We start from the raw sequence: 26,109 nt of genomic DNA on the forward strand, positions 1-26,109 counted from the left end.
CTCCCCCTTGGAGGACAGATGGCTTTGATCAAGTCCCTGAGCTCCTCTCCCCCAGATGCACCTCCGTGAGAGGGGAGAAGAGTAGCATGTAAGTCCTGCATTTGTTGGGAGGACTCAGTGAGTTAATACGTGTGGAGCACGGGCGTCCACGCCGTGAGCTGTTATTCTCATCGTCGTCTTCGCTAGGAGGGACGGTAGTAGCAGCAGCTGCAGCAGCACCTATCATCATAGTAGAATGGAGAGGAAATGATGCATTCAGGATACTTCTACAGGCTGAGTTAACATGACTTGATAGATTGAATCTTGAGGATGAAGGAAAGAGAAAAAAAAGGCTCATTTTTTGTGAAAATGGTTTGTGGGTGGTGCCCTTAAATGAAATGGGGAAGACCAATGAAGGAGCAGGTTTTGGGGGGTGTGTGTGTATGCGTGTGTGTGTGTGTGTGTGTGTGTGTGTGTGTATCAGAGCAGGGTAGCTCTGAGCAGTTTTGAACAGGGTAGTTGTGAGGCACCTATAAAACATCTGGGAAGGGTGGGGTAGGACGTCTGGGCCTGGCTTTCAGGGAAGAGCCCAGGGCTGGAGATACACAGGTGGGAGCCACGCACAATGATGGGGTCACCCTGGGAGAGGGTGCCGATGGGGAAAGGAAGGGGAGCCCAGGACAGAGCCCCGGGCCTCTCGCTTTAAAGGTGGAGCAGGGGGGCGGGATCTGACGAGGAGCCGGTGAAACTGGGACCGAGTGGAGGGATGGGGCTGAGGGAAGAGGGAGTTTCAGGAGAGGCCGCGGCTTCCATTGCTGCCAGCAGACAAGGCAAGCAGCAAATTACAGCGTAGATGACGGAGTTGGGCCGCATGGAGGTCATTTGCCAGTGGGACGGATGAAATTTTACTCTATCCGTTGGTAATTCAATTTACAAGTCAGCTCAGTTAGAGAATCTGGTTGTATCCTCTCCTTGCCGCCCGGCAAGCATTAGGTGAGGTGAGAGCCCCCGGGGGCAGCAGGGCCTCCAGCCCCTCAGAGTGGCCTCCAGAGGGAGGTGCTACGGCCCAGGGCTGGGGGCTGCTCCAAGTGAGAAGAAATCCCACTGTTTTCTTGCTCCTGCCTCAGCTTCAGAATAAAGTTTTAGAAACCACCCGTAACGGGGGACCAAACTGAGGCGGAAAGAGTGTTTCTAAAACCGGAATCAGAATTTCCACGGACGCCAGAGTTTGGTGCAGCAGTTTTGAATCGAGACACACATTCACACACCATTTCTCCGACTTCCCGGAAGCAACTATTAACCTTTCAGTCTTTCTCTGTTACCCAGCGGGAGGGAGGTGGCAGACGGGCACTTCCTTGTGCGCCAGCATCACCTGGCGGGCTTGTTGAACCACAGGCCCCCGGGCCCCTGCCAGGGTTTCCAACGCGCTAGGCCAGGGTGGACCAGGGGGAATGCATTTCCAGCAAGCTTCCAGGTGACGCTGCCGCTGGCCCTTGGACCACCCTTGGCGACCTCTGGGCTGGGTCACACGCTCCCTGAGAGCAGGGAAGGCATCGGTGGGAGGCATCAGTGAGTACATTAAATATGCCTTCTGTGGATCCCTCGGGGCTCAAGAGTGGGGTGAGGGCTGTGGTGAGGCTCAGGGACACGCAGGGCGGCCGTCGCCAGCTTTGCTGCTGCCCCTAGGCTCCCTGGCAGCCCCACCAGAGCTTCCTGCGACAAAGCAGCCGTCTTTGGACTCTGTACCACCTTCTTGAAGCCTTCCCGACTCTCAGGTTTCCTCCTTGACCTCGACTGTCAGAAACGTTAGCAGTTCAGGTGAGGCCTGCATGTTCGCGGGTGGACTTTAGGCAGCATTTTAGGCAGAGGGACGTGGTGACACAGTGCCCTCTTCCTGGGACCCCCATGTAGCCCTGGGGAAAGCCAGTCCCTCGTCTCCCCACTCCAGGGCCAGAGGAAATGGGGTGGGGCCCGGCCTGTGGCTTTTGAGAGATGGAGTCCGTCAAGGTTCCATCAGAGCCAGATGGATGCTGGCGTCCACAGCCCGCCCGGCACACGCGGCTCCAGGTTGCGGGCATCGCGCCCTCGCCGTGCACACAGAGCCTCCTTTCTTCCTCGAGGAAAAGTGACTCTTTCACGGCCTGTGCAGCTGAAGGAAATGGGAAGTCCCAGAGCATCCTGAGCCCCTCTGGGTTCCACGAGGTCCCCCCTTTGCCTCTTCCAGCCTCCTCCCAAGTTCACAGACGTGCAGGCCTCCGCAGGCAGGCAGGGTCCTGCCGGCAAACGGGGTTCTGGAGCCGAGGCCCAGGTTTGACGGAGGGAAGGGAGAAGCCCCCCGCGCCAGGCTCCAGGCTGGACCACAGCCCCTCCTGGCCCTCCTGCCGTGGCAGCCCTAACAGAGCCGCGCTGATCCCTCCCCGCTGGCTCTACATTCCTGGGTGATGAGGGAGGGATTCCAGTGTTTACTCTGAACAATGTTTTCCTCTGTCTGAACCGACTGGGTGTTAAATTCTTCCAGATTTCTGGCTTCATGTCGCAACTCCAATGGGACAGAAACAGGTTTACGGCAGTTGGCAAGCGCGTGAAAGCAGGCTCGTCCGGGCACCTTCTGCGTCTAGAATTTCCATGGGCGGATGGAAAGACCGCCAGCCACCCTGTGGGCGCTGCGCCTGCCTGTGAGGGGCTGGTGGCGGCCTCTCCCCAGCTTTGCGCCCTACCTTTCGCATTTCCCGCCCTAGAGGGCAAAGTGAGCTTTCTCTGCTGAAACGCGGCGGGAAGGGAGAACCAGCTGAGTACTGAAGGCCAGGGCTTGCTGTGTCTTCTCAGCTAAGATAAACCCAGAAGTTGGGCTCATAAGGAATTCATTTGGTGGGATGTTGGGAAACTGGCATGCTGTGTGGGGAAGAGGTCAGCACTGGGGGGGTGGGGGTGGGGGAACCCTTATTTTCATAGAGAAATCTAGTGAGATGAGGCCTAGAGAGCTGGGCTGGAAAGACCCCAACACAGCTGGTTGGGTCTCAGGACCGAGCTGGTAGGTGCCTGTGATAAGCTGTGACTCTTACGGTCGTTTATTACTGAGCAGCATGACCACACAGGGCCGTGGAGACTCTCTTCTCTTTCGTGAAGGTACAGAAACTTTCGGGAAAGCAATGGGATCAATTCAAAGATAAAGGCGCTCTTCCCTCCGAGCACAATAACCTGTTCCTTCATTCTTTTTTTTTTTTTTGCGGTACGCGGGCCTCTCACTGTCGTGGCCTCTCCCGTTGCGGAGCACAGGCTCCGGATGTGCAGGCTCAGTGGCCATGGCTCACGGGCCCAGCCGCTCCGCGGCACGTGGGATCTTCCCAGACCGGGGCACGAACCCGTGTCCCCTGCATCGGCAGGCAGACTCCCAACCACTGCGCCACCAGGGAAGCCCTCCTTCATTCTTTATCGACGATGACTTGCCCTCCGTGGGGTCCTGGGTGAAGCCCCAGCCTTGGGGCATCTGCCCTTCAGCCTCTTGAACTGGAACAGCCCAAATCCACGTCGGGCAGGGGGCAGGCAGTGGCCTTGAAACCCCCGGCATTCTCACCCTGTGCTCTCAAACCCTGGACTCCTACTCTTGAATCCCTGTTATGGTGTGTGTACGTGTGTGTGTGTCTGTGTATGTGAGTGGGTGGGTACGTGCGTGCACACACATGCTCTTATGCACGCACAAGTAGGAGAGAAAGATGGGTGGCCATCCACCCAGGTCCAGAGCCCAAACGGTATTTATGTAGCGGGGGTGGATAAAATAGTTGCTTGACAGAACTTGACTTTATAATCTGGCTGCTTTCGCAAAGCCATTTTGATGCCAAAGTCGTTTTTCCTTGGTCTTAAAAACAAACCACTAGAAGCTCTGCTTCCTGAACCTCTCAAGAATGTGCGGGAAAAGCACCCTGGCACCACCCCTGAGCCCCCACTTCCCACCCTGCCCCGTCCCTCACTCCGACCCTGATCCCTCCGGCCACGGCAGTGTGTCCACGGTGTTGAGATGGCCTTGTTGAAATTGGCTTTGTTGGAGGATGGCTTCATTTCCATGGTGTTTGATAGCCATGAATCCTTTGCGTGCACGTGTTCCCTTGTAGCAGGAATTGCACTGTCCCCCCCGAGACGGGGGCAGAGCGGAAGGGGGAGCCAGGCAGAGGAATTGCTCCCACGGCTGGCAGATTCCACGTCTCTGTTCAGTCTCAGGACTAGGATCCTTCCTGGAAAGTCTGATAAGGGCCTTGTACTGGTTATCTCTTGCTGTGTAACAAATTACCCCCAAACTTAGTTCCTTAAAACAGACGTGTTATCTCACGGTGTCTGTGGCTCGAGGATCTGAGTGAGACTTAACTGTGCCTGTATCTCCAGGTCTCTCCATGGGGGCGGGCGCAGTCGTGGTTTTGGCCGGGGCTGTGGTCCCGTCCAAAGGGCTAACTTGGGAGGGTCCCCACCCAAGCTCACTCGTGTGGTTATTGGCGAGATTCGGTTCCTCACAGCTTGTTGAACTAAGGGCCTCAGTTCTTTGCTGGCTGTTGGCTGGAAACGCCCCTCACTTCCTTGCCTCTGGCTTCTCTGTAGGGCAGCTCATAATAGGGCAGCTGGCTTCCCTCAGATGAACAGAGACAGAGAAACAGAGACAGAGACACAGAGAGAGAGACAGAGAGAGAGAGAGAGAGACAGAGAGCAAGCTGAAGCTGGAAGCCAAGGTTTCTGTGTAACCTCATCTGCGATGTGATGTCCCATCACTTGACCACATTCTATTTGTTAGAAGTGAGTCGCTAGATGCAGGGGGAGGAGGTCTCAGAGGATGTGAGTTCCAGCAGGGGGGATCCTTGGGGGCCATCTGGGAGGCTGCCTACCGAGGCCTGTGGGCCCAGTTGCGGTTGAGTCTGTTCAGCCCATGGGCTCTGCCACCCCACACTTATTCTGATAAGCCCGTGGCTGTGAGGGGCAGAGGGAAACGAGTTCCATGGTTACCCTTGCTCCTCCTGGGGGTAAGACACAGCATTCTAAAGACTTCTCAGGGGCCAGTGATTCTGAGCTTCTAAACTGGCTACACGTACACTCCACTCTCCCCTCCCATCCCACCTCCACCCCAAGGAAAGCGAACGAGCCTCAGGCAGAATCCACACCAGCCACCCCCGCTGTGGTCTCTTCCACTCTCTGGATAAAGCTCTGCGACACTGCTACTCTCTCTGGAACTTATCTAGTTCTTGCCTTGGGTGTGAATGTTACAGCGTATTCTTGTTACCAACGTGAGCCCCGGTCACGCACCCGAGAGGGAAGTTTATACCATTAGTTCAGGATTCCTGGTCTCCTCTATAAAAGCAGATGGTTAGAGAGAGCTTACCAGTCATGAAATCCTTCCACCTGAATTAATTGGATCTGAGTAACATCCCCTGAGGCAGGGTGTTTCTCACAGAGAAATGGAAGTTCGGAAGAATCAAGTAACCTCCTCAAGATTGGACAGAAGTGAAGTTGGTATTTGTTGCTCTCTTTCTGGCTTACTTTGCTTAGTATGATAGGTCCATTCAATATTCCGTGAATGGACAACCATAATGGAAAAGAATATGAAAAAGAATATATATGTATAACTGGGTCACTTTTCTGTTCAGAAGAAATTAACACCACGCTGTAAATCAACTATACTCCAGTAAAATTAAAACAAACACTCCGCGTCCCCTTTAAGCTGCTCGCATACCCAGTTCTCTAGATTCTTCCCAGCAGGAATCTGGCGAGACTCCTTGGCCCCGGTTTGCTCATTAAGTCATTCTAGGCCGGAACTGCGGTGGCCCGAGAAGAGAAATGGGGCTCCGCTGGGACCAGGGGTGTCGAAGCTGAGGGTCACCCAGCGGACACGCCCAGGGATGTCACAGACTTAACATGGGGCGTGTGTGCATGTGCGTGTGTGCACGTGTGTGTGTAGGTCATAGACCCCTCCCCGCCCCCGGGGCTCAGGGCCATGCACCTGTCTGTGCATCTGAACACACGTGGCTGCAGGTGGACCCTGATGCCTCAGAGCTGCCGGCCGCAGGGGTCACCTGCAAAGGGTGTCCTTTCCGTCAGCAGATGGTATAAGCGGAGCTGTTGGGAGTGGGGCGGATATGGGGGATGAGTGAGACTTTGGGACAGCAGTGTGGCAGCAGCTATGTGGGGGGCCCCCCACCCTGAGCCCATTCTGCCCCCTCCCCCTGCTTCAGCCTCTTTGCGGATGTCACAGTCCTGCGTGTTAACGAGGGTGAGAACAGTCCAACCAGTCACCCTCACGTGCGCCCGGGCCCCGTGTGCTGTGCTTTACATGACACACCTCATGACAGCGTCCTCGTGGCAGTTCCTGTCATTGACCCTATTTTACGGATGAGATCGTTGAGACCTAGGAAGTTTAGGTATTCCGTTTCGGGTCACACAGCTGAGCAGTGGCTGCCTGTCCTGCACCCTTGCTCTTAATTCTATGCTTTACTCCAAACAATGATTTCATAGGCAGCCTTGTTCCGTTAGGAACTTTGGCTAATTCTTATATGTCGCCTTCCGGAGATATTGAAATACACACACAATAAGATCACAGAAAGACGAAAGCAGCAAGGAGAGAGCTGGTTTTCCTGCAAGGCTGCACGAGGGTGGGTCGGCAGGGCCAGGCCTTCACTGGGAGAGAGCGTCCGTCCACCCGGCACACGCCGTGGAGGGCCCGTTCCCGGATTGTAAAAGTATTCCATGCATCCCTCCACTGTGCCAAAGACACACATTAAAGCCCTTGTTTAACTGGATTTCTGACTCAACAAAAACTCCTTTTGTCAGTACCTCAGAATTTCCTGGCACGTTACCCACACATATTTTCTATGTGGATGGCAGTTACGGGTCGCTGTGCACTATTTGTGTATATTTGTGCCTAGAAAGATTCATTTGAAACTAGTAGCACAATGTTTCTCCCTGATTTCAAAAGACCTCTTTCTTGATCTCTGGGGAACTGATCATTGCTATTTTTCTCTTTTAACCATAGGCAACAGTTTCCTGTGTATTCAACTGTCCATTTTCCCTCAAACCATCCATGGTAGTTACATGATAGTCTATTTTGCCAGTTTGCCTTCCTCAAACTGTTTTTCCAGAAACCTTGTGAAATGAGCCACGTGAAATGAGCCACGCCAGGGACTTTCAGAAGCTTCCATGCGGGAGAAGTGGGAACCAGAGGCGATCAAAACGAGGTGAGAAAGCCCAGGGAGAGAGATCCCTATACCAAGTCACGCACAATGGGATAAATGGCTCTGGTAGATGAGGCACAGATAGGACACTTGGGAGGACAGAGGAGGGGCAGGCGGAAGCCCACCTAGGGGGCTGGTCGGCCTCCCGAAAGAAGTGTCATTGGAACAGTCCCGGAAGGAGCGACAAAGGGACTAGAGGGGGGGGGCCACACGTCTAAATGTATAATCATCCTGAGGGAAGAAAAGGCCATTTCATCCACTAAGGGCAGATGGCCGACTCCCCCGTTGCCGCGTCTGGCGGTGGTGACCTCTGGTAGGTGCACAGGGGATGGAGCACGTGTTGGACCAGGTGGGAGAGGAAATGGAGGCTCTGAGGAAAATCGGAGTAGGGCTTGAGTTGGAATTTGGTCTGTTCAGGCCCCGTGGACTTTCCGTGTTACACAGGGTTTCAGTGAAGCCTGAATCCTGGACTTGGTGGCCCCAAGCTACTGCCTTGTTGCTGTTTTCTGGGCACTTCCCATTCAGTGTCTCATTCAGTCTGCACAATAATCCTACAAGGGAGAGGGGTGTCATTCCCACTTCGCCTATGGAAAAACCTAAAGGTCCGAGAGAGGGAGGGAAGTGATTTGCCCAGTGAAAGGCAGTAAGTGACAGCGCTGGGACGTAAACCGAGGCCTTTCCACGCACCATGTCCGTTCCTCATATTTCTTAGGTCACGTTCCGTGTTTTGCCATCTGACCTCTCGTTGTGGCTGTTATCAAGTCAGCCAGCTCATGCTTTCCTCTGGGTCCTGTACAAGGGGAGCTGCCTGGTGTTTGGATTCCTAATAATCCTTAGAGATTCTGGGGAAATTGCTGTGGCGACTGCAGTGACATCCTTTAATCTAACGATCCAAGTGCCTGGGGACAGAGCAAATTGCCTTCTAGTTGGTTCAGAGAAAATAAACAAATGAGTAAATCATGAGATGTGTCGGTCAGGGATAGTGCTACACAGAGGATTAGAACGGGAGGCAGAGTAGTGACTGCGGGCTGTTTCAGGCTGTCCTGAAGTCGTCCCTGAAGAATTCACACTTAGCTGCGTCCTGACTCCTAGGAAGGAAGAACCGTGCGAAAATCAGGGAAAGTGCGTCCCAGGCAGGGCGAGCAGCTACAGAAGGACCCCCCCCCCCCCCCCGCCCCGCACCGACGTGGGAAGCTTGGTGTGTTTGAGGCGAGAAGGAGGCCCCTGTGGTCGGGGGGCGGTGAAGGCTGTCAGGGTGGGCGGGGCTAGACCAAGGGGAGCTCTGTAGGTCAGGGGAAGGGATTTGCCTTGTGTCCTAAATGGGATGGGAAGCCACTGGAGTGTTGGCAGGGGGATAATCTAATCTGATTTATGTTTACAAGTGATCGCTCTGGGTCCCCTGGGGAGAAGGGCTCGCAGAGAACAAGAGTAGAAGAGAAGCAGGGAGACCAGTCAGCCAGGAGGCAGCTGTTGATGCTTGGCTAAGGATGGAGAGGTCGGGAAGTCAGGCAATGGGAGGGGGTGATGGTGGGGGCAGTGGGTAGGGGGCAGGATGATGGATCGCATGTATTCAGTGAAGCAGCAAGAGGAGTCAGGCAGCCCTGATTTTTTTTTTTTTTTGGCCGCACCATGTGGCACATGGGATCTTAGTTCCCTGACCAGGGATCGAACCCGCGCCCCCTGCGTTGGAAACGCGGAATCTTACCACTGGACCCCAGGGGAGTCCCAACCCCAATTTTTGAACTGGGCAATTCGGTGAATGGTGGTTGGTGCCTCTCTCTGAGATGGAAAAGACCAGAGAGGAACGTTTTAGGGAGTAAGGCCAAGAGTTCCTTTTTTATTTTTTATTTTTTCTTTTTTGCGGTACGCGGGCCTCTCACTGCCGCGGCCTCTCCCGTTGCGGAGCACAGGCTCCGGACGCGCAGGCTCAGTGACCATGGCTCACGGGCCCAGTCGCTCCGCGGCACGTGGGATCTTCCCGGACCGGGGCACGAACCCACATCCCCTGCATCGGCAGGCGGGCTCTCAACCACTGCGCCACCAGGGAAGCCCAAGAGTTCCTTTTGAGCCGTGAAAACGTTGATATCCTATTAGACACACCAATGAAGATGTAAAGACGGCAGCTAAAGTCTAGGTGTGGACTTTGGGGAGGGGGTCAGGCTGGAGTGAAGACTCGGCAGATAGATGAGATGCCAAGCCACAGAACCGATGGACGTCACCTTGGCACCTGAATTTGGGGTGAAAGAAGGAAGGAGGAGTTGAGTTTCTTCTTTGAGCATCGGGAAGGATGCTGATGCCATTGACAGAAACAGCGTGTGGAGACAGACGAGGCGTCTGTGGACCTGTGGGGTGGTAACCGCTACTGACTTTGGTCTTGAACAAGTTTGAATTTGATGGAAATACAAGTGCTTAGAGGAGGTTGTTTAATAAGCAGTTAGAAACAACTGGGACTAGTCTCAGGGAAGAGATGGGTCCCAGGAGCATGTTTTGGTTCATTGTCAAGGTCCCCGTGGAATTGAGGATACAGAGTGATAAGGCTCAGGTGGAAAGATTAATTTTGACCAAATTCAAAAGAAAATGAATCATCATTCAGGATGCCAACATCTTAAATTTATAATGGGACCTGTACCTATGAGTTACTGGGTTGTTGATTTTTAGAAGATTGCTGAGAGCACAAGAGCAAAAGGGGACCCCTTTAATCAACTCAGATAGCCAGTGGGCCCCCCTTGTGTTCGGTCACTTCTCAGAGAACCAGCCCTGCCCTTCCCAAGTCCCTGCTCCCCCGCACAGCGTGGAGGAAACGTGCAAACTGTGGAAGGATCTGTCCCACATGTCCTTGCTTTCTTAGTAGAAAATATAGGACACAATTCGACAACTTCGTGATGGCTCAGGGACCTCACTGAGGACCTCTGTGCTTTTTACTGGCTGTGGTCGTGCTGGGACAGCCTCGTCACGGCAGGGGGCTGGGGCGGGGAGTTGAGGCTGGTGGCCCTTCACTAAGTGCCCTGCGCTCCTTGTGCTTTTATAGGAACTTGGTTTCCTTTTCGAAGTTCTTTCATTCCCTTCCCGGTCGCACGGTGTCTGGACCATCGGCTGGAGTGTTTCATCCCTCCTGGTTGGGAGAGGGTTGTGGTGTGGCCTTCGCTTGGCTCCTATGCCTGGAGCCCTAGAGACCCACCCCTTGAAAGTTTAGAGAGTATTTTTCATTGATCGCATTGCTGTTTCCCTGCTAGCACATCCAGTCTTAACAAAGCATCACACAGCACAGGAACTCAATATTTTGTAATAACATATGTGTGTGTGTGTGTGTACACACACATATATGAATATACACACACATGCATACACACATGCATATACACGCATACATATACACGTGTATGTATGCATACACGTGTATACATATTCACACACATACATATATGTACATACACGTACATATATACACATACATATATATCCTGTTATATATATAAAACTGTTATATTCAGTGATATGTATATATACATATATATAAACCGGAATCACTTTGTTGTATACCTGAAACTAGCACAACATTGTGAATCAACTATACTTCAATTAAAGGAAAACCCTAAATATCTGTGCAAAAATAAAAAAACCCCAAAATAAAGCCTCACAGAGCATAGCGTGCTTCTCGGGCGATTTCCCCGTGCACAGCTGGTCTTGGCCTCAGGGAGCTGATTCTCTCTAACTTCCTCCCTGACCTTCTATGACGGTGGCATCTGGGGCTTTAGCTGTGGTCCTCCTGCCTGAAGTCGGCTGCACTTTGCCAGTCGCGCACAGACTCTGTTTTAGCTTCTGGCCTCATCAGTGTGGAATGTGCTGCGGTAAACGATGGGCCTTGGAGCTGGTAGGAACCCTAGAGACCGTGGTGGCAAATATCCTGCTGCTCAGGGAGGATAGGGGATCAGGGAGGACACTACCCACCTCCCAGGACTGAGAGGGGAGGGGCTTTGGTGGTACCGAGAACTTTGGGGGACCAGAAACCTTCAGTGGCCAACATTTTCTGAGCACCTTCCAATGCACAGGTTTATAGAAGCAGAAGGGCACCAAGGAGCTCTTCATCTTTCAGAGTCACTGCTCATCACTCATAGTGGCTAAAGTTAAAAACACGAACGGAGGAATGATTAATAATATGATTAATAATGGTGCATTCATTTGATGGATGACTAAGCAGAGGAATCTCTAAGACCACAAAGGTAGATAGTTTAACGTTAGAGCAAAAATGATGGATTCAAAGACGAAAGTACGTTTTGTGCCCATACCATGTTAGAACTAGGTGAGAGCACATAGGTCAGAGTCGTGTGATGGTAATTGGACTGTGAGATTAAAACATAGCATTTCCAAACTTTCTCTAACGCTGATTTATAATTCCCGTTATGGGAAGACATACAAATAGGGACTTCCTTAGTGGGCCAGTGATTAGGACTTTGCACTTCCACTGCGGGGGCCTGGGTTCGTTCCCTGGTTGAGGAGCTAAGATCCTGAAAACCTCTAGGCCAAAAAAAGAAAAGAAAAGAAAAAGAAATACAGCAAAATGCAGCTGACCGTCATTGACACGACATAGGCCTTGAGTTGCTTTTCTGGGAAAGGGGATGATTTGCTCTATTTCCTGCTCACAATCTGCTCGTGAACGTGGGGCTGGTGACGTGGGAAGGCGTGTGGGACTCCAGTTGAACAGGGTCGTCTCTGCCCAGCTTTGATTTCAGCCTCCTTCACTCCACCTTCCAACTTTAACAGTGCCGAGTATCCATCTACGCGGCTTTTCCTCCTCTGCTTCATCCCCAAACGTCGCATCTTCCTTTTGTTGCATCTCCATCTTGTAAGCTGTTTTAGGACTGAAATGATTGCTGAGTATGAATGAAGAGATTCAGGACAAGGTACGGCCAAAGTCAAACCCTTAATTTTCACAAGGGTGGTTTATCTAGATTGTGGTTCAGCTGCGGACAACTCACCCCAGACAGCTGGGAGTTTGATTTCATTGCAATTTGCGTTTACGGGTGACCCAAGAGTTGGGTGCGAAGTGTGATGCCTGGATTGTCTCTCATCCTGGCATGAACCGGGATAAAGCCTGACACTGAGGCCAAGCTGTCAATGTGTTGATGGGATAATTGAACCCTGCAGAAGGCAGTCACTTTGGTACTTGGCTTCTAGGCAGTCTCAAATGAAAGTCACTTCTCTTTTTTTTTAAACAAGGTAAAGGATTTTAATATGTTTAAAGCAAAGTTTAAGAAAATAATCAGGTGGAACGAGGCCTTATGAAAAATTCCCCAATTAAGAAAAATAAGTACAGGTAAACAGGCAGAAAAATCAAATTAATACAAGGATAAAAAAATAAAATTTTGCTCCTAATTATTACCTACAATATTGTTTTGTAAAAGAAAGCATTGTTTCTACAATTTGCTTGAGATTTCTTTTATTTTTTTTTCTTAAAGGTATTTTAAATGTAGGTAATATATGCCATGTTAAAAATTCACCCTTTTCATTAAGGGATAAAATGAAATTTGAATTCCCTCCTTCGCTCTCTGGTCCCCTGGTCCCTGACCTGAAGGTAACCAATGTTAGCAGTTAGCAAGTCACCTTCTTCAAAGCAAACACTGGCCTGGGTTGCTAGTGCTTTGAGCATCATAAAAGGGGGTGGCCGGGCCCGCTGATTGTGGCCAGCCCTGGGAGATGCCTGTCTGTTTCCCTCATTGTTCCAGAGAAGCAGAACTTCCTCTTTCTGACTGATTACACATTGTGAAGCCACACATTTTCATGGTCCCTTTACTCCTGAGCCAGCTGTCAGGCAGAGACAGGGTCTCTGAGCACAAACCGCTTGAAGCCTTTCATGTCTGGTTTCCTGAGTACGAAAAGGCAGGGCTGGTTCTTGCTGCCTGGTTTTTCATCTCTTTCCTAGCGGTCTAGCCTATCAGTGTACCCGGCTGCCCCAAAACGGCCACGGAAGGAAAAGGCTGAAAAGCTCTCCTCTGATCAGGCCTGTTGGGCTTGTTTGGGAAATTACATTAAAAAATTTGAAACTTGATCTCTAGACACTTACGGCCATGGGTACTTTTAGCCTAACGGGTCTTTGTATTACATCTTAAAGTGGGAATTTTAATATTTATAACTGAACATTCCTCAGATAAATATAAAATTCAGATGCGTAGTTTTACCCAGTGCCCAATGCTTCTTCCTGTAACGCGTTTGTCAAGTGTTTATTCAGCCAACTCAGCATCGCGGTTCCTATGCAGAATCCATGCCGCTTGGAAACAGCCTGTGTGATCCTCACACAGAGAAGAGGAATGTGGGCTCCGAGCAGAGACGCGGTGCACTCGGAATCTGAGACCCTCGAGGCCTGCCGTCCACCACCCCGGGTCCTTCAAGACTCAGCACAATCATCTCCTCTCCTTGAACCTGTTTCTTGCCATCCCTCCCCACCCAGGCTGAGTTAGGAAGCTTGTGGTCTGTCTCCTCACTGGGCAGGGAGCCCCTTGAACCAAGGCTCGGTCTCATTCTGCTTTGGGCCTGGTACATGCAGGCACCGGACACCCATCTGCAGAGTGGCCGAGGGGACTTGTTCTGGTCTCTACAGGGATTTCTCCGCTTTTGTTTCTGATGACTCAGGTGGCATGGATTAGTCTTGTTTGATCTGTTATCAGCATGGGAAACGAACGTGCCTTGTGGACCCTTGACACTGAGAAGGGTAGACCCCCCAAGGCAAGAGGTGAGCATGGCGCGTCCACAGCGGGTTCTGGGTGAGCGCGGGATCCGCACCTCTTGGAAGTGCGGTGTTTGGAGCTCGGCGTACATTTGCGGAGTGCCTGCGTGCCTGAGTGAACTGATGTTGCGTGGCCGTGGGTGCTTGAACTCTGTTTCCACTTTTGTGTCCCTCAAAGTCCGTGCATAATCACTAGAGAATATGGAGGGTACAGAAGGGTTCTCAAGAAGCGGCGTGTTCCCTCCCTCCCGCCGCAATGGCGAATCGGTGATGCCAGGTCTGTGTTAGAAGACCGTCCCATCTCATGAGACTCCCATCTCTCCCCCCACCCCTGCTGTGCTTGGAGATCGTTGCCCCCCCCAGAAAGAGGCGTGGTCTGTATCAGCTACCAAAGCTGCCCGTCATGGGCAACTTGGCTTTTTAACAGAGCTCAGTAATGGGCTTGTCCCTTCTCTCCCTGGAGTGTGTGTGTTTGCAGAAGAGAAGGTGGCCAGCACGTTGTCCCGTAGTGAGGGGTGAGGGGACACCAACTTGCCTCTCCCCATCCCGCTCCCCTCTGCGTTAACAGCTCTGGAATTCTCAGGGCTCCCTAGCATCAAATCAGGATCTCGTGGAGGCCCCCCTGGAGCCCACCAGTTCCATTGTCTTGGGGGGACGGGACAGGGTGAAGAGGTGGAGAGAGCCGTGATGGGGGTGGTGCTCACGGGAGGTCTGTGGGGGGCACTGGGCTTCCCCAGGTCTGAAGTGCGGGGAGGGGGTCAAAGCGTACACTCGGCCTGTAAGATGGGAGCGCTGCTCGGATGAAGATCAGTGCAGACACCCCACGTGGCGCCAAGTTGATTCATGCCCAGCTCTTAGAGATAAGCCTCCAGGCACTTCTGGCCTAAGTGGAAGTTTCCTCTTCACCCCAAATAAATGAGTAGTAGCCAGAGGGCAGATAAGGAAAGAGCGGGCAGGGGAGGAAACGGGAGGTTGAGGAGGGTAACACGCAGAGGTGAAAAGAAACTGCATCAGCTTCCTGTCGGGGAAAATGTGGTTCTCCCTCGGGGAACAGACAAGCTCCCCGGATGGTTCAGGGAGAAAAGTGAGAGGAGACGCAAGCAACGCAAGATGCCTGCAGGTTAGAGCAGAGCAGAGAGGACAGAGAGAAGTGGGTCTGGTCTCCGGGGAGTGCTGGGCCCTCGCATTGGCTTGGCGCTTCTGGGGATGGGCACTTTCGTGAGGCCAACCTTCTGAGGCTGGTTCTGGAGGAAGTGAGTCATTGAAGACCCAGCTATACCCTGAGCAAGTTTGTCCCTCTGTCCACTTATGGCAGAACCTCCTCTGATGCTCAAGGTTCCAAAACAAGGGCTGGCGAGGACATTGTTTCAGAGTTCTCCCAGCCGTTTCCCTGGTTTACTAGTTCCCTGAGATGCCCTTCCCAGTGAGTGAATGAATGAATGATTCCCTGGTCATATGAGGTTAGGGGATGCTGCATCCCAGTTTCCCTCTGGAGAGTTACAGAACAAGTCAGCCTATCACAGGCTCTGAAATGCCTGCACTAAAGGAATTTAACACGTCATCTTTCAGGCCAGCTGGACTGCGGACAGGCTTGCTGTATTTCTATTGCAAAACCACACAGACTACGTGTATGGGGCCCCCTGGATTAAAAAGTATATGCAGCCCTTAGAGGGTGGTCTTTGCCATGGACTTTTCCCCTCCTTTAAGTAACACCTCTTAACATCTTGAGAGATGCCTGCATTCTCTGGGGGCACAGCTCAGGAGACACTGGAGCCAGATACTGTCTTGCCCATCAGGGGTGTGCAAACAGCACTACTTTCACAGCATTTGTGGGGCAAACAGTCTGAGTGGGGTGGACTCGTGCCCACTCATCCAATCGGTCCTGCCTGGAACCCACAAAATCCTTTTGCAGGATGGTTTTCCGAGATAAGGATGCAGCTTGTGGCCACAGATAGAGCGTGAATTAGCTCTGCACCAAAGCACCATCCTCAGCCCCAGTGTTCTTAGCTCAGCGCTTTCTTCGGTCTTAGTGGTTCCCGTATTGGCAGGTGGTGGTGGGAATGCTCCAGGGTCCTTTAAAATGGTTAAAGGCCACTGATATGCAGTCCTGAACATACATAACAAAGAATCCTTGAATATACGTCGGAATTGAATGTGTAAATTCTTAAATCTGTGTCTTAGAACTTAAAAAAGACTGAAGTGACCTCCTGGACCTGTTTCCTATCTCTGAAGTAGTTAAAACCCTATAAACCTTCAGTGTTTTGGGGGGGTTTAGCTTCTACGATAACGGTTCCCAAACCTTGCTGCATGTTAGAATACAGCTTTTAATTCCGCTGCCTGTGTTGTATCCTATTCCAATTAGATCACAATGTGGTGGGGTGGGGGCAGGGAAGAGCCAGGTATTTGAGTTTTTTAAAGATCCCCAGTAATCCCAACATGCAGCGAAACTGGAGGCACTGACGTAGAAGCACTTTATTTTTATTATAACATTTTATTATAACGACCACGCCTCTGTGAGAGAAGCAGGACAGGAGCTCGTCCTCATCTCGTAAGTGAGATACAAAGGTCGTACGGGGTGAAGAGACACGATCCAGGTCTCAGATCAGGTTCCAGACAAGTGTCATTCCTGACTTGGGCCAAACCCGGCCAATCAGACTAGATTCTGGGGATGTTGGGATATGAGACCGGGGGGTGGGTGGGAGGAACTGGGCTTGAAAACCCAGAGGATTGAACACGGGCCTTCGTGCCTGAAGGAGAAACAAGAAAACGCCTTCAGTGTCATGCCTCCTGCCCCAGCAATGCTGCCTCTGTCTGGGGACCACTGGTCTGCGTCTCATTTCTAGGGACACAGAATGGACCCTGCATGCCAGAGTTGGAGGAAATTATCAGAGCCCACAGCTTGTCTTCAGACTTAATGTCGACTATTTCTCTCCTTTGATTTTCTATTTTTTTTATAAAGTTATTTATTTTACGTATTTACTTTTGGCTGCGTTGGGTCTTTGTCACTGCGTGCAGGCTTTCTGTAGTTGCGGCGAGCGGGGGCTACTCTTCGTTGCGGTGTGCGGGCTTCTCACTGTGGTAGCTTCTCTTGTTGTGGAGCACAGGATCTAGGCGCACAGGCTTCAGTAGTTGCGACGTGTGGGCTCAGTAGTTGTGGCTTGCGGGCTCTAGAGCGCAGGCTCAGTAGTTGTGGTGCACGGGCTTAGTGGCTCCGCGGCATGTGGGATCTTCCTGGACCAGGGCTTGAACCCATGTCCCCTGCATTGGCAGGCAGGTTCTTAACCACTGCGCCACCAGGGAAGTCCCTTTCCTTTGATTTTTAAACAAGTCCTCCCCGTGAGTTTTGAGGCTGTCTCGGACATTCCCACCCTTGATTGTACAGTATCCTAGTCTCTGCATCAGCAGGCGTGAGAACACCTACCAGTCTGTGGAATTGTACTATCAGCCATGGAGGCTGTGATGGGAGCAGCGGGATGGGGCAAGGGGCTCTGAGGGGGATGCTGTTGAAACGAACGATTCACTAGTAACTGGGCTTCTCTGAAGCTTCAGGGCTCATAAACTAGAGGCTTAGAAGCAAGGATGAATGATCCCACATCCCCCAAATATCGCCGGTTCAGAGCATTTTTCCACCGTCTGACATGATTGATTAATCCTATTGTATGTATGGGGAGAAGTACTCACATTTCTTACTTAAAAAAAAAAAATACACTTATTTTTATTGTATAATTCAATGTGTTTTTTGTTTGTTAGTTTGTTTTTGTTTTGTTTTGTTTTTGTCGCACCGCATGACTTGTGGGATCTCAGTTCTCTGACCAGGGATTGAACCTGGGCCACGGCAGTGAAAGCGCCGAGTCCTAACCACTAGGCCGCCAGGGGACTCCTGGTGCTCATGTTTCTAATAGCCCTACAAACGTGGAGGATAAGCCAGGAATTCCTTTGGTTAGAGGTGGGTAAGCAAGGACGGTGACCCCTTGGATGACATACTCTGTGTTGCTGGGGACTTGGAATGGATGGCCTGACATTCTAGGTCTTAGAAGGAGACATAAGGTGCTTCAACTTCCATTTTATCATCATTATTATTACATGAAACTCTCTCTAGCTTAGAGGACTATTTGAGCATTATTTCTTCCCTAGCTTCAGAAAAATGATATTGTGAATTCTCCTAAAAACGTATTGTCATGAAAGATTGCCACTAACACTTAGCAGTAAGGAATCCATGAGGCCTGGATCTGACTAGGTTTGACAGAAACTCGCTTTTTTTTTTTTTTAAGAGTTTGAATGAATCTTTAGGATGCTATGCTTCGTGAGGTATATTATAATAAAACACTGACATTGGGAGTGTTACTTATAAATGCAGTGGCGTTGAAGGTGACCCCCGTCAAGAGCTCGCTCCCTTGCCTTCCACAGTGGTTCCTCGATGAGGAGGGAAAAGGGGTGGAAAGTCTGGCGGTCGCTCACCTGAGGGCCGCGTTTCCCACCTGCACAAGCCGGTCCTCGTGTATGTTGCAGCCAAAAAGAAAGATTTAGAGCTTATTCAGCCTCAACCAGGACCACTCACAGGAGGTGCTCAAACCAGCAGCGGCGCCTGGGAGTGACTTAGAAATGCAAGTTCTCCAGTCCCCAGAGCAGCTCTGCGGAGTCTGCATCCTTGGGGCGGGACCCCGCCGCCGTGTTTTCCCAGGCTCTCCCGGGGTTTAGTGCTCACAGAGGTGGAGTGGCGTGGCCCTGGACCGATGGTTCTCAAAGTGGGGTCACAGCTCCCCACCTCACCCGTGACCTTGTTAGAAGCCACCCGATCTCTTAGTCCTTGGACGTTGGCAGGAGGCAGTGGACACATTCCCTGGGACTTTCCAATGTTCGCGGATGAACCTGTAAAGTAATCCATTCTCCGATAAGCACAGAGTCTTAACTGCTGGACTGCCAGGAAAGTCCATGTCTCCTAACTTTGGATTTCATTTTATTCCCACTGAATACGGGGGATGGAAGGGCTATCATGCATGATGGGGGGGAAATCCAACATGTAGTTCCGATACCCTCCGACCCTTAAAGAATGGAATCATTGGCCGCGAGTGCCTCTAAATTGCCCGTATTTCTCGTTGCCGGTAGAACTGACAGAAAACATCGGGCTTCCTGTGAATCTGCTTGAGAAACATGACCTGTGGCCCGCCTATGTCACGTACACATCCCCGCTGGTGAAAAGACTGATTGAGAAAAGCAAAGCCAGAGACGTGGAACGCTTGCAAACGGCCGAGGAGAGCCGGCCGACATGCAGGCAGAGAAAGCCTCCCAGCGTCATCCAGCTGGAAAGGAGAAAGTCCTTCACGTCCTTAGGCAACATGATGTTCAAGGACGTGGGGTCAGAGACCACGCTCTCGGCGTGGGGCTCTTTCTCCATGTCGGACACGGGTCCCCCCGTGGTTCCAGAGCGCACCCGCTTCCACGCGGATGCTAGGGCAAGTCCCACCGCCGACTACAACAAGATCATCTTCTCCCGGAAGCCGAGGATGAGGGTGCTTCCGTACCGCTCACTGCTGGCCGGCGAGGAGAAACACCCCGACGTTTAACAGGGAGTCCCCGCAGCCGCCCCCAAGCTTGTACAGCAGTTAAGGGCCATTTGCCACATATTTCGTGACGGCCTTTGCGTTGGGACTTGCCCCTGCTCGGGCAGAGGTCGGCTGAGATCAACCAGATGGAATGTGGGCCACGGAGGGGGTGAGGGCACCCCGTCTGGCAGTGCAGTCATGTGCGGGTGGGAAGCCCCCGGGCTCTAGATCCTGCCAGAGATGCTTAGGACCCAGCTGGGGGTGAATCAGTCCTGGTCCAGGCAGGAGACAGCAATCACACCAGAGATCCTTTGATAGAAAGAATTTCTAGCCAGGTAGCTGCAAAGGCAGGAAGGGGGCACAGAGATGTGGATGGAGGGGGCGCCCGCAGGAAGCAGGCTGGGGGGACAAAGAGAAGGCGTTAAGAGTTAGACACTCGGAGAAGGGGCAGGTGGGCTGCATCTCAGCTCCCAGACGCTGGTGTCCTGAGCTCGCAGGAGACCCCTTTGGGGGTGGCAGCCCTGCCTCTGAGGAGGGGGAGCTGTTTGGCTGACGGACGCCCCGAAGTTGGCTCTGAGAGTGTTCGGAAAACCAAAATGGGACTCAAATATTTGTTTCTGGAAGGAGTTGACACCGTCCGAGTGAACGAGAATCGCTGGGGGAAACAGAAAGGGACAGGAAGCCGACAGAGGTAAACAGGAAACAAATCAGGAGCGAGTTCCTTCTTCTTCCTTCAGCCTCCGGACTCCCTCTGGCTCTTCTGATGGGCAGAGCCTCACCGGGAGGGGAGCAGAAATGTGATTTGCAGGATCCCAAGCCCTGCATCTCAAAGCAGAGTGCAAAAGGATGGGCTTGGAGCCAAGGGAAGATGAGCTCACTACCTGCCCGGTGGGGTTCTGGGCGATCCCACCTTGCTGCCCGCCTTGGCACCTGGTATTGGGATGTTTGCTCCTTGGAGGGTTTACAACGTGGCAGTGGAGACCCGGGCGTCCCCTGCTGAGAAATGGAGGATTTTTCTCCCCTGTAGTTCTTTAAGGCTTGTGGAGCTCAGTTGGCTGGGGGAGAGGTTCCCGGCTGGACCCCAGCTATGCTTTGTCAGATGCAGCTGGCATTGGTCCACCCATGCTCTGAGCTGTTCCCACTTGGCCTCAAAGCAAACGATGCTGTACTCAGTCTGGACGCAGAAGACTCTGTCTTTAGACACAAAGAGACTCGAGTTATGACAGGCAGACCACACGGTCTCAGGCTTGGGGCTTGCCTGCTGAGCATGGCCTCATTGGTAGCATCTCTCTTCTTTGCCCTCACCTGAGTTTCTCTGCTTATATTTGTGAAGCAGTTAATACTCACCCTGTTTCCCTCACGGAGACATAGAAGATGCAATGTGCTAGTTGCTGGAAGAGGCTGAATTTTTGCAAAAAGAATAGGTGATTTCCAGTGAATCTGAATGACTGCATTTGGGTCCACGGAACATTTATAGACATGGAGCCTGGTGATAAATTCCCAACGAGAATTCTTCTCTCTTCTCTCCTTTTATGGGGATTTATAGCCAGAGTATGTTTGGGAAGCTATGGATTATAGATCCTCATTGTGTTAGTGTTAGTTACATAGTTTTTTGGGTGTTTTGTTGTTTCTGTTTTTTTAAATCTCTAGGTGTTTGACAGTTGTTACACGCATATACTCTCTAAGTTAAAATGGTTGTTTTATAGACAGTATTGTTTAGATTAGTTTAATTCTCAGCCTGTTACAACCACACAAGCGGGAACCAAGGACATACGCACTCTATGCTGTGATGAAAATGGCTTGTGTCTGTAACTGCGGTCCAGACGCATTGTCTCCTGAGGCCGTTTTTGAGAGAGAAACAGTCTAATTCCTTGGAAAGGAGGGAGTCCCTTCAAGGCCAAGCTGGGTTCGCGGGTCCCTGGGGGGGTGACTGTGTAAACAAGGCTGCAGTGCTGGTGGGTGCGGACCGGGTGCTTGGCGGTGGCCTGGGAGCCCTCCACTTGGCAAGGGAGGGGGGGGCGGGGCGGGGGGAAGGCCTCAACCCAGGGGCCTGGGGGAGCCATGCACTTGATTGGCAGCAAATCCTCCTCTTCCTTTCATGGGCCGGAGGACCTTGCTGTAGGAGGCGCGACTGCCCCACAGTCCCCTTAATCTTTTCTTAGGACATGGATAAAAGCTGGGTACCCCGAGGTAGGGATTTTGACCCCTGGGATTTGGTGGGCATCCTGGGAGGTGGAGGAGAAGTCACACGTAGCCCAGGGACCCCAAGCAGGGACTGGCTCCGTGTCCCTGGAGACGGAGACCCGCAGCAGAGTCCCAGCCCCGCAGCCTCGCTCCGCGTGTCAGCAGAGGTGGTAAAAAAGATCGTAGAAGTGCTTTGTGAGATGTGGGCTGGCCAGGGTGCCCGTCAGGACCGAGCGTCTCTTTTCAGCTTTAGCTGAGTCATTCGTTCCTAGAAGCTTCTTGGAAGCCCCTCCTTTCTGGAGTGACGGGCAGGGGCGGCAGGTTATCGAGGCCACAGGGGCCTGGGGTTTACTGTGAGCTGATGTCGTCAGAGCCCGGACTGAAGCTCAGACCTGGGTTTGTGTTTGTCAAATAATCAGGAAACCCTCCCCCTTCCTCCTTCACTAACCCCTCCCCACCCGCATCTCTTCCCAGGGACCCAGCGCCTCAGCCAGCTACCTGGGCACTTGAAAATCACACTGCAGTGCCCTAAACCAGCGGGGCGGGGCGGGGCCGTGTGCATGAGGGATCCTCTGGGGCAGTAGGGGTGGGGGTGAGGGCGGGCAGGGCCGGCAGGGGATGCGGGAACACCCCAGCTTTAGGTGGGGCCCGCTGGCACCCCACATTCTGTGCCTTGGTCCTGACCATGATCCGATGTCCATATGGGACAGGGCGGGATAAACAGTGTCATGAGAATGACCTTGGGCTTAATGCCAAGACCCCCATCTCTTCTCCCAGGCTCTCTATTCCAGGGCAAATAAAAATTCCCACTCGACCTGAGGCCTTTCTAGGAAGCTGCTACTGCTGGGGGCCGGGCAGAGCTCGTGGTACCAATCCACTTCCTCTTCAGGTCTAAGTGTTCAGCCACCCAGGACCCTCCAATGCTTTTGGTAGACAAGGCAGGTGAGAAGCACAACGCTTCCAGCAAGTCAGCATGGTTTCTGCGGACCGCCAGTCAGGAGGGGTTTGTGGAGAGAGGAGTTGGTCCCAGAGAAAGTGGCGGCTGGAAGGAAGCTCGCCCCGAGGGCCACATGTGCACCAGCACCTGTGCACACACTTCTGTGTGTTGCAGCGCGTCTACATCCATTCACTGTCCAGGGGCTTCTGTATGCTTTCCTAGCTGACCCTGAAGGAAGTGAGCCCCTCTGGGACCGGAACCCAGGCCCTCAAGCCCAAGTGCAGGCTGCCTCCCCTGTACCCGGGTCCCCTCCCCCTTCTCCCCCTCTTTCCCCTCCTCCTCTGTTTCATCACCGGCAGTCCTGCTGGTGCGTCCTCAAGAGGGCAGGTGTGTCCTGCCTGTGGCTGCTGACCCATCTGTCAGGCAGTGGCTTCACTAGAAGCCCGTCGTGTGTGACCCGTGAACCAGAGCTAACTCACCGTCTGCCGCTGGACCAGCAGAGCTAGGAAGGAGGGTCTGGAAGGGCCGTGAGATCTGGACAAGGTCAGCCCTGCTCACGGTCATCTTCCCAGAGCTCGGCCCGCAGCCTTGCACACGGTTGGGGCTCAATTACTTACAACACCGGGTCCTGACACCCGAAACAGAATGCATGGCGAAGCGGTGGTTTCTTCTGTAATATCCAGAGGCTGGAGAGACCACTTGGCCGGGTTGTGTAGAAAGTTTGAGGCAAGCGGCAGGCAGCTTCGCTGTAAGGCTCCTCCTGGTCCTGACGGTGTGATTCGAACAAAGGACCCAGCTGTCACCTTGGACGTGCCCTTCCTTGTAGGACGTGGGAGGGATAGGGTAGCAGGACACAGTCTCCTAAAATTTAACGTCTAGTTATTCTGTCCTTTTAAGCAACCAATCCATGCCTGTCTGATGGAATTCCAAGTTAATTATACATATTTCCTCCGGGCTTTATCAGAAGGGACAAAATTTCATAGACCTAACAGTTTCTCGGGTGCCGATCGAGGGCACCCGACAGATATGCACTGGGTGCTGCCTTGTGCCAGGTACCCTGCTGGGGGCCCAGCCGTGAGCAGGGCAGACACTCAGGCTTCCGTCTGGTGGTGCAGACACCGGACAATCACTTCATGCCATCGCGGTTGCGAGGGGTGTTACAGAGAAGCACAGGATTCTGTGAGGGCGTTCTTGCCTTGAGCTCCTCATGTACCCTCCCCAGGCTCATGAGGAAGGGATTAGAGAAGGAAGCAGGATTCGGATCAGGACAGCTGCTCATGAAAAGGGGTGAGGTCATGGCGCAAGTTTGGCCAAACTGAAGCGTAGTGGCCTGCTGAAGGTTTTGAACTTTGCAAAGCTGCCTTCAGTGTATGCTGGCCTGGCTCTCTTGTTTGTTTCTGTAGCACCATGGAGCTGTCCCCTGGCTGGGCCGAGGTTCAGGGCATGGCCTGTCCCTCCCGGCCCCACGAAGCAACACAGAGGCGGCGCCCACATCTGCACGCTGCTCGCCCCAGGCCACTCACTTCCTGCCTTTTTGGCTGGAGGGCTGGCGAGGCAGCTTCAAGGCAGGCCTCTAGCCCCTGTGTTTCCCTGACCAGACCCCGGGCGGGGACCAGGCCCAAGCCCTCAGCATCTGGCCTCTGGCCCACTGAGCCTCACCTCAACTTCCCCAGGTCTCGGAGCAAAGAGACCAGTTCTGGCCTTCCGTGCTTTCTACCAGCATTTCCGGGTTTGTGGAGGTCCCTCTGTAGACCGGGGCAAGGGGTGTGCTTCAACCCCGGGGAAGGCAGGGTCCCTGCTCTACGCCCTTCCTCTTTCTGCCCTCATCTGCAGAGCCTCTCCCTCCTTTTCTTTCCCCCCTCCTTCCTTTCCATTTGAATTTCATTGTTATTTATTTTTTTTGCCATTGCAAAATTAAATGACGCTTGTTTTAAGTGGCTCCGGCTCCCTGCGGTAGAAGGGAGCCGAGATGGCCCAGGCTCCACAAACTTGAGGAGAAGCAGGTCCCTTTAATGCCGGGATCGTGGGTCTCAGCCTCCCTCCCGAGGCCCACGGGGAGCGCCCAGACGCTCTCTGGGAAGCTCTGAGGAATGCTTGCGTAGCTCACCAAACCGCCCCTCAGGGCCCCTGTCACCCTGGCCATTGTCTCACTCCAGAGCAGTTGCCCCAGGGTCCCAGGTCACCGCTGTCCCACTTCCCCCCAGCCCAGCCATCGGGTCCCCCTGTGGTTTCTCAAAGCACGGCTCTCCCAGGTTGTCGCATCAGCAAGTCTACCCTGAAGGCCTGGGCGTGGCAGAAGCACAACAGAGTAAATTACAATTCTATTGGAAGTGTCTCTTTTGGGAGGCCCACAGCCTAAATCTGAATGCTGTTCCCTGGTGAGGGCCAGCTCCACCTCCAATATGGATCTCAACTCCTGCCTGTTAACTCAGAATCCAGGGCCAGTTCCCCCTTAATCCTGGAGCCACTGGAGCCACCTCCACCTTCCTTTCCCGGGCCAATAACCTCCCTCTTGGTCACAGAATTGCCACTGGGATACCAAGTGGCCCATTTCTAAGAGGTGGTTTAGTTCTCCTGGCCTGGAGAAGACAATCACAATATTCAAGAGAACACAGTGCAGTTGGGGCTTCAGAACAGTTAGCAGAGGGCTTTGTCTAGTCCTCTCGGGATCCTGCTGGCAGAATGTGGGGAAGTTATGCCTTCTGATGTCCAAGGGTGGGAAGCTCCTGGCAGGATACACACAACAGCACCACCACCATCTCCATCAGCAGTTCCATCACCACCACCATCACCACCACCACCACCACCACCACCATCACCACCACCACCACCACCACCATCACCACCACCACCATCACCACCACCACCACCACCACCATCACCACCACCACCACCACCACCACCACCACCACCATCACCACCACCACCACCACCACCACCACCACCACCACCACCACCATCACCACCACCACCACCACCATCACCACCACCATCACTACCACCACCACCACCACCATCACCACCACCACCACCACCACCACCACCACCACCACCACCACCACCACCACCACCATCACCACCACCACCACCACCACCACCACCATCACCACCATCACCACCACCACCACCACCACCATCACCACCATCACCACCACCACCACCACCACCACCTCCACCCTCACCTCCATCTATAGCTATTACTAGTATCATCACCATCACCATGACCATCACCACCACCACTACCATTGACATCATTACCACCACTACCACCTCCACCACCATCACCACCACCAGTACCAGCACAAACATCATGACCACCATCACCAATACCACCACCTCCACCTTCACCTCCATCTACAGCTATTACTAGTATCATCACCACCACTGTGACCATCACCACCACTTTCACCTTCACCTCCCCCATCTGCAACTCCATCCCCACTACCATCACCAGCACATCACCTCTGAACAAATTTATGAAAGTGCAGCCCTTATTTGTTTATTGAAAAATTATTAAACCAGCAAAGACACAGTCTCAAT

At 52.8% G+C, this 26,109-nt stretch overlaps 2 protein-coding genes across 2 annotated transcripts in view; both read left to right on the forward strand.

The window, feature by feature from the left end:
• Positions 1-26,109, forward strand: part of TEKT3 (tektin 3) — a 176,506-nt gene that overhangs the window by 64,958 nt on the left and 85,439 nt on the right. The window lies entirely within an intron of this gene.
• Positions 7,070-19,469, forward strand: CDRT4 (CMT1A duplicated region transcript 4). The gene is made up of 2 exons (XM_060134641.1): positions 7,070-7,187; positions 19,012-19,469. The coding sequence occupies exons 1-2, from the start codon at positions 7,118-7,120 to the stop codon at positions 19,467-19,469; spliced, it is 528 nt and encodes a 175-aa protein (XP_059990624.1). The 5' UTR covers positions 7,070-7,117.

Source organism: Lagenorhynchus albirostris, chromosome 20, assembly GCF_949774975.1.
Source record: "Lagenorhynchus albirostris chromosome 20, mLagAlb1.1, whole genome shotgun sequence".
NCBI lineage: Eukaryota > Metazoa > Chordata > Mammalia > Artiodactyla > Delphinidae > Lagenorhynchus > Lagenorhynchus albirostris.

Excerpts from the sequence above, each read along its gene's own strand:
- CDRT4 (XM_060134641.1), top strand. The coding sequence starts at position 7,118 with ATGAGCCACGCCAGGGACTTTCAGAAGCTTCCATGCGGGAGAAGTGGG. Across the intron at positions 7,188-19,011 it reads CCAGAGGCGATCAAAACGAG|AACTGACAGAAAACATCGGG; the intron begins GTGAGAAAGCCC and ends CGTTGCCGGTAG.